This window comes from Enoplosus armatus, chromosome 4 (assembly GCF_043641665.1).
Source record: "Enoplosus armatus isolate fEnoArm2 chromosome 4, fEnoArm2.hap1, whole genome shotgun sequence".
Taxonomy (NCBI): Eukaryota; Metazoa; Chordata; class Actinopteri; order Centrarchiformes; family Enoplosidae; genus Enoplosus; species Enoplosus armatus.
The window spans coordinates 27523510-27531728 of NC_092183.1; the positions used below are offsets into that span (position 1 = coordinate 27523510).

The 8219-nt window shown below is 42.3% G+C and overlaps 1 protein-coding gene across 1 annotated transcript in view; it reads left to right on the forward strand.

The window, feature by feature from the left end:
* Positions 1 to 6315, forward strand: part of loxl2b (lysyl oxidase-like 2b) — a 28915-nt gene extending 22600 nt beyond the window's left edge. The window contains exons 7-14 of the mRNA XM_070903942.1: positions 649 to 800; positions 1144 to 1311; positions 2445 to 2610; positions 3055 to 3295; positions 4391 to 4506; positions 4621 to 4757; positions 4861 to 4972; positions 6135 to 6315. Of these exons, the coding sequence (XP_070760043.1) occupies positions 649 to 800; positions 1144 to 1311; positions 2445 to 2610; positions 3055 to 3295; positions 4391 to 4506; positions 4621 to 4757; positions 4861 to 4972; positions 6135 to 6205 (1163 nt within the window). The 3' untranslated portion in view covers positions 6206 to 6315. The remainder of the gene's footprint in view (positions 1 to 648; positions 801 to 1143; positions 1312 to 2444; positions 2611 to 3054; positions 3296 to 4390; positions 4507 to 4620; positions 4758 to 4860; positions 4973 to 6134) is intronic.
* Positions 6316 to 8219: the final 1904 nt, after the last annotated feature.

An 8219-nucleotide genomic window follows, 5' to 3' on the forward strand; every position in this document is an offset into this window, starting at 1 on the left:
ACTTCTGAACAGGCGATGTTTCCTTCTTCACAAACAGGGACATGCTGCACATTCCAGTAACATTAGACACGGAAAATGTTCCTTTTCCAAAATCATTTTTCCATCATGAGTTCTCATCAGTGGCTCTCTGTAACCCTTCACAGAGAAAAACAAAACTCAGAAATAGTACACCATAATAAACAGCAAGATCATTAGAGATGAAGGCATGTCTTATTAGCACATAGCATACGTGAAGCATACAGATAACCTAATTAATAAATAATTAGTAGAGAACCTCTTATTTTGGCAAATGCACTTACTCACTTTCTTGCCAAGAGTCAGATGAAAAGATCGATACCACTCCAATGTTTGTTTGCTAAATATGAAGCTACAGCCAGCAGCAGATTAAAAATAAAAAGTTAACTAGCTGTGGATTTATGGAGAATTGCATGCTGGCCCAAAATGCAAACTATTCCTCTCGAAAAGTTTTTCGATTGTACCCCAGAGCTGTATTTTGAAATGGTGAAATGAAATGAAATCAAGACACAACACATCTATCAGCCATAACAATCATTTGGTTTGTTTTTTTCCGCTCTCAGTTTCAATGGGAAGCGAAAAAGAAACCCCGAGCGTCCTTTCCGAGCAGTTTCTTTTGTCCGTGTTTTTCAGGTATGGGCCCGGTGCATATGAATGAGGTGGAGTGCTCTGGATTTGAGAAGTCCATCACAGAGTGTTTCTTCAACAAGGAGGTTCTCGGCTGCAGCCATGAGGAGGACGCGGCCGTCAGATGTAACGTCCCTGCTATGGGCTTCCAGGAGTCGGTGGGCCTCAGCTTTGTTTCTGTCAAACACTGCGGCAACACACACTCGAAATGCAATGTGGACCAGTTCGTCCTGCATAACGGAACAGCACTTCTAATGCACACACACATAAATCTTTACTTTTTTTTTAATATAGTATTTGAATGATTTTAATAGATCTGTAGTACCAACTACAACTGGAGACTAGATTTTGTCTTTCCATGTCTTTTATGCACGTTTGGTCTGTAGACCACCTCATATATATCTATATCACAGCCATCAGTATGAGCTTGTTCATACTATTACAGATTCATGTGAAAGTAAAGTGTGGATTTAGCCTCTTGTGTTTTTTTCATGCCCGTAGCTGCGTCTGAGTGGAGGCCGTAACCCCTATGAGGGCCGCGTGGAGGTGCTGATGGAGAAGAACGGCTCTCTGGTGTGGGGGACGGTGTGCAGTGACGGCTGGGGGACCATGGAGGCCATGGTGGTCTGCAGGCAGCTGGGCCTGGGCTTCGCCAGCAACGCTTTCCAGGTAGGAGTCACAGCAGCCGGCGGGTTGGAAGTCAGCCTGTTTGGCTTTGCTCTGAACGTAGCAGGACTGTCTTTTTCTTTCAGTTCAAATGTTACAACCTATGAAATAAGTCAATATGAAATATGTTTAAGAACAACAACAAACGGTGTGTATAGTGTTTAATGTTCTCTTGAAAGGTTTTTTGGATCAGTCCTGGTGGCATTGGCTCAGACACTTTTTGTGTACCTGCTTATATTTGTTATATTTATCTTTCTGCTATGTAATACATGGAAGTATATGGCTGTATTTTTCATGTAGATTTGCTACCAACATTAAAATGGAAATGAAAGTTCATTGACATTTTCAAACTGGCAGACAATGTGAAATGCACCTCTTTTCATACTGACAGCCGTAGAAAGAGTTTGCAGAGCCGTGGAAAGGAGAGCAGAGCTTCATGAGTGGAGACTGTAAAATAATGGTTTCTGTATGATTATAGGATGTCAGGTTTACCTTGAGGCAGGAATGAGAAAGGCTCTCTGTTGTAATAGGGGTGCATTTACTATGACGTACTCTAATGTTATGTCACAAAAGATGTATATTAGAGACATGGAGACACAGGCCCCTCTAGTGGTCACTGTGGAGAATCACCTGTCTTCACTACAATTCTTGGTATCACTGTGAACATTCCCGTTGATATCCTCAAAAAGAGGATATAAGGGGACCAAATGGTTGCTGTCTTGAAATAAATGATCTACATGTCTAAAACATTTATAAGTTAGGATTGATTTTTTCTTTAGTATTTTTTAAAGCATAAATATGGACCATCATTTGCTTCTAGTGCCATACCAGCGAGGTGCTAGTGGTGACAATAACATAAGTGTATAAGTTACAAAATAAGAAAGCAATAATGATATAAGCATGGTGCTTAAGTAAGAAGTTCTCCTGCAAAATAAAACTAAAACCACATCGACTGGCTGTGATCAGTGAAGCACCATGATCATATCTGAAGTGGATTATAGTATGTGCCATTTTTGAAAAAGTCTGTGGGATTAAACGTACCCCTGAATATGTGTGGAATCGGAAAGAGTTGCATTGAATCAAAGTGCGTCGGAGGTGGACGACACCCTAATGTCAGCTCGTGTTTTCCACACCAGGAGACGTGGTATTGGCCAGGAGAGGTGAGTGCCGACGCTGTGGTGATGAGCGGCGTTCGCTGCTCCGGTACTGAGATGTCCCTGTCCCACTGCCTGCACCACGGAGCCCACCTCAGCTGCCCCAAAGGAGGCGGCCGCAACGCCGCCGGAGTCTCCTGCTCCGAGAGTAAGACAACCCAAAATGCGTATGTTGTTGACGGTGAATGCTTTTGAGAGGTAAAAAAGGTGTCTGCTGCCCCTTTAAGATCCTGAACGTTGAATGGTCATGAATGAATGAGTAGAGAAAAGAAGTTAATTGATGTTTTCACTTTTAGTTATGCTTTTGACAAGAGCCTTTGCCATTCAGTTTGTCAGTTCACATGTTGACACTGAGAAGCTGTGACTCTTCTGCTCTGCATGTTGAGTTTTAATTCAACAAATGAAATGATTTCTGCCTCTGGAGGAATGTTTGCATAACTGCAACTCCAACATCCCTCCCCGGATCAAAAGAGGGCTCTGCGGTTTGAAACAGAAACCGCTCATCTACTCGACACGAGCCACTCCTCCGTGTTTCTAAATAAGTTTTGTCTCCGTCTGCTTTTTTTTCCCCCTCCTGTCCTCCCGTCCACAGCGGCTCCTGACCTGGTGCTGAACCCTCAGGTGGTGGAGCAGACCACCTACATGGAGGACAGGCCCATGTTCATGCTGCAGTGCGCGTACGAGGAGAACTGTCTGTCCTCCTCCTCCAACCAGGTGCCGGCTAACTCCTACCGCCGCCTGCTGCGCTTCTCCTCCCAGATCCACAACAACGGCCAGTCTGACTTCCGGCCCAAAGCCGGCAGGCACTCTTGGGTGTGGCACGACTGCCACAGGTCAGTGTCAAAGAGTTCAAGGACTCTTTTTATATGCCCTGATCTCATTGTATGTTCATTCCACAGTAGCAATCTTTGTGTCATTCTGTTAAACCTCCAGAGGAATGTTTTGCATTCTGCTTCAGGAATAGTTCAACATTTGGAAAATATGGTTATGGATATCGTTACGAGAGTCGGATGAGAAGATTGATACCGCCCTCGCCTCTGTGCGATACTTACAGAGCTGGAGCCAGGAGGCGATTAGCCTAGCTTAGCATAAAGACTGGAAGCAGGGGGAAACCGCTAGCCTGGCTTTCTCCAAAGTTCAATAACGTGCCAACCAGCACCTCTAAAACACATTATATGTTGTTACTTTAATCAGCACATAAGCAGAAATGTATAAATGGCACTTTTTTTAGGGGGAGTTGCATGATGGACGGGCTACTAACAGAAACTAATAAAATGTTTCAATTCAATACTTGCAGTGATGGGAAGAGTTTATATTTAAAAAAGTGAAATGCATGTGTGCCCTGTGGGAAACGGTGGCAGGCAGATTCATATCTTTAGAAACATTTATCAGACAATAGCTCTGTTAATCACAGACACAGATAATTTGCATAAGCAGTTGTAACCAGTGTGTATTCCAAACACATAAATCACAGTTTCATTAGATAGCACAAGCATCCTTCGAACTTTGTTCCACACAAAACGTTGTTTTTCCGACATAACTGAAGGAGACGTTGGAGTGATTCACAAATGACATCTCAAATTAGACTTAATTCAAGGAAAGAGAGATGACTCAGCTGCCATCATGCCGTGTTTCTGGAGCACTTTTCCCCTCCATATGTTCTGCCGCCCTGTAATTGACTGTGCACTGTAAGCTAAAGCTACTGTACATAGTGCCGCAAAAAGTCCCACATTTTTGTGGTTGTGGAGCGTCTCAGGCCAAAATCAAACCATTTTGTTGTGGATTACAGGTTTCCTATGTGCGATTGTCTTATTTGAAAGAACATTTTCTTCAGCTCGAGCTGCAGTAGACAACAAGAAGTGCTATTCTTGTACTGCATTTTCAGCCTGGCTAGGTTTGTAAAACCACGTTTCTGTCTGTGTGCGCAGGCATTATCACAGCATGGAGGTGTTTACGCTCTATGACCTGTTCACCCTGAATGGGACCAAAGTGGCAGAGGGACACAAAGCAAGTTTTTGCCTGGAGGACTCAGAGTGTGATGAAGGTGAGAAGCAACAATAGGATTCCTACTTCAATTTCAAGATGGGAACAAGCTGTTACTTTTCACAAGTGTGGCAAAAACACTCTTTTCTTTTTTTCCCACATGGTTTTGTTGCAGGTATTGAAAAGAGGTACGAGTGTGCTAACTTTGGGGAGCAGGGTATCACCGTGGGCTGCTGGGACACCTACCGGCACGACATCGACTGCCAGTGGATCGACATAACTGACATCAAACCTGGAGATTACATTTTCCAGGTAACATTGTCCCGTGTTCCGTTTGTTCTTCTGTCTCTATACAAAGACACGCTGCAGCCTTTCACGGCCGTCCCTGACCTGTTCGTGTCCTCCCGTCTCACAGATAGTCATTAATCCAAACTATGAAGTGCCCGAGTCGGACTACAGCAACAACATCATGAAATGCAGATGTCGATACGACGGCCATCGTGTGTGGATGTACAGCTGCCACAATGGTAAGAGCTCGCAAATGATATGGAGGAATATCTGTAACATCTACTGTCCTTTTAATATGGATCATCCAAGAATTGATGTCATTAATAAGTACTTAACGCAATTTTAGTGCATTGTAGGGGTCATGTGGAACGAAACAGTGAGTTTTAAGAACACAAAATACATGCCAATGCATTGCACCAGTAGTCTGAGTGGTGGCCGAAACAAACAAAACGTATTATATTATATATGTAATAATTATTATATCGTTTAAGTTTTACATTCTTACTCAAAATGAAATGTTGTCAGATGTTGTCAAAAAAAAAACAACCTAAAAATCGAAGCTGAACACTGTCTGAAAGGAGCAGTGGCTGAAAGTTTAACTTCAGAATCAGAATCAGAAACTGTTTATTGTCAAGTAACATACATTACAAGGAATTTGCTGTGGTCTGAAGGTGCTATTGTTTTGATAACAAATAAGTAGAATATAAAAGCTAAAATAAGAATAAGAATAAAAATAAAAATAAGATAAGATAAATAACAACAGTGCAGTGACAAGAATAAAGTAAAGTGTCCAGTAGGGGGTGGGTGCGTTAATGTAACGCAGGGGGGACAGGGGTGATGTACGTTAATATAACGTATAAGTAGTGTTTATGTTCGGGGGGGGGGGGGGGTCAATGTAACTTTGAACTATTTGTGAAATTGTGCAATTTGTTCAATACTTTTGCTTACTTTACTTTTTTTAACAATATTTATTTACAACGTATTTGAAATTGTATATATATATATATAAATGATATTAAAAAAGAAATTGTATTTGACAGAACAGTTTCAACTCAAGGTCAACGCACTAGCTGTCAGCCACGTTTCATGGTCTTCATCAGGCAGACGGGAGTTTCCTCAGTTATCATGGAGTCGCTTCAGTTGTCGTCACATGACTTGCGTGAAACTTTGGTCTTATGATAAGAGGAGATTATAACCTTAGTCTAGTCTTAGTATGACTCCATGCTCTGATGAAGACTGTGGAATGCGGTTGAGAGCTCTTGAAAAAGCTTGCAAGTAAGGATTATTTTATTTAAGTCAAGAAAGAAGCTTCTAGTATTATACATATATTACAGTATTATTGCTAGCAGCCATGAGAGACAATATAGAACTTGATCAGTGGTCACTGTCTGTCTCTGCCAGGTGGCTCATTAAGCACTGAAACAGAACAGACGTTCCCAGGCCTCCTCAACAACCAGGTGACCCACAGGTAAAGGCAAAGCAGAGGAGAGGAGTCGACAGGCCGTCGCCCCCCCGCCGGCAGGGAGACCATCTGAAACCCACCGACCACGACACATCTCCATCTGTGGTGGATTCCTCCTGCCAGCCCTGCCCTGGTCAAACCAACTTTTTATATGCTCCCTCATCCATGAGGCAGCAGCTTTCTTTCACACACCCCCCCCCCCCCCCCCCAGTAGAAAGAATATTTGATCCCCCCTCCTGTCCAAACATAGGCAGCTACAGCCTTACTAACACTACCAGTCTTCCCCTGGTTAAGATCAAGAGAACAGTGAAGCACTCCGCGAGCCCTGTCACTTTTTTTGGTTTGAATGAGTGATGAAATAACCCTGCTGGGAAGTGGCAGGGTGTTTTACACAAGGTGCAACAGCATTGGAGAATGTCACCAAGAATGTGTCTTCTTTGAAGTGCAGCACTTTAACAGAACCCTGCTGCAGCGCTTTTTGTTTAAAGCAAAGCCCCCGGAGAGTTCGGATGTCGGTGCCAGGTCGCCCGAGGATTGAGAGGAATCATCGATAACGGCACCAGCAGCCTGTGTTTGGAAATAAATGCAGTATTCTACCACTTCTCACTGGTTTCATAAAGTGCCTCTTACACACTAAAGTCCACATACACTGAGTTTGTGTTACTCAGGCAGACTGAGCGTTTCTTTTGCATGTCAGTTATTTAAGCTGAAGGAACACGTTTCACATCTTCACTGAGGAGTTCAAGCTGTGGCACTAGCAAGTCCTCAAAAAGCAAACAGCCCGTTCGTCACCAATTGCAAGTGCTCACCACCAGGCTGAAACGTTACATGCTGAAGTGCCTTAAACTGCCCCAAAACTAATTTTTTTTAATAACTGGAGCATATACTCTCTGAAGTTGCTCTGGAAACTACATGGACAAGACTGTTTCTTTGCATAAAGCCTGAAGGAAGTCACATTGCAATCTCAGTCCAGAAAAAAAATAATAATTTGGGTGAATTTTTTTCTCACAGATTTATCTATAATTAACATTAGTGTGCATTATCTAACAGGTTTTTAGTTTTGACCAGCACTGTTGTATAGCCTTCCAGTCATTGTGCAAAATTTAGTAAGTTGGGGAAGCTTTTTCAAACTGACTGAGATCAGTTTCAGCTCCCGGACATTGTCTTGTTGTTCTGATATATTCATAACTCTTCTTTCTTTAAGATATGTAGCAATATTTTGCCTTTGAAGCTAAAATGAGACCTCATGTTTCTTTTCTCCTTGTTTAGGGCCTTTACAAAAAAAATCCTATATTCATCTGCCATCTTTAAAAAGCAATTTAACACACTGTAAAACTCATCTCATCTCTCATCTTGCCGCAGTGATGTAGAAGTGTACTTCAGGGTGTGTCAGTACACCGTGACATAACCACAGGGTGCAGTTACTGGTAGGACACGACTCACTTCTGACTTGAAACTTTCCACCAGACAGGACAGTGAAACACTGCTTTTCAGTCTGATAGTCTTTTTTTGGCAAGTGTCATCAGAAGTTGTGTCATATAATTTCCCAAATAACTATGCTCGAATGTTTAACCATGTCATGCTGAAATGACACTGTGAGCAAATGGCAGATTTGTTCGAAAATATCACTTTAAGTCCAACCGAAATTAACTCGGTGGTGAACTTTGACCTGCAAATTTGCCATCTTTAAAACAGTGCTGACCTTTAAGGGGATGGAGAGCCATAGAGTCCAAAATGGAGGAAGCTATCGTAGCTAATTAGCTGTGTTGCACCATTCAGTTTTATTTACCCCCCCCCACCATTTAACAATTGTTTAATGAGACAATAGTCGATGGTGCAAATACATCTTTTGAATAAACCATATGAACTTACTATCCTGTTAGAGACCGTGCTAAGCTAATAAGCGTATGAGTTGGCTAACTGACCGTTATTAGTTTTTACTGACATTAGCGGCTGTTAGCTTATTTTTTTCATTATTTTCCCTCTTCAGTAACCTATTTATTGAATGAGATGGTGTAAAATTG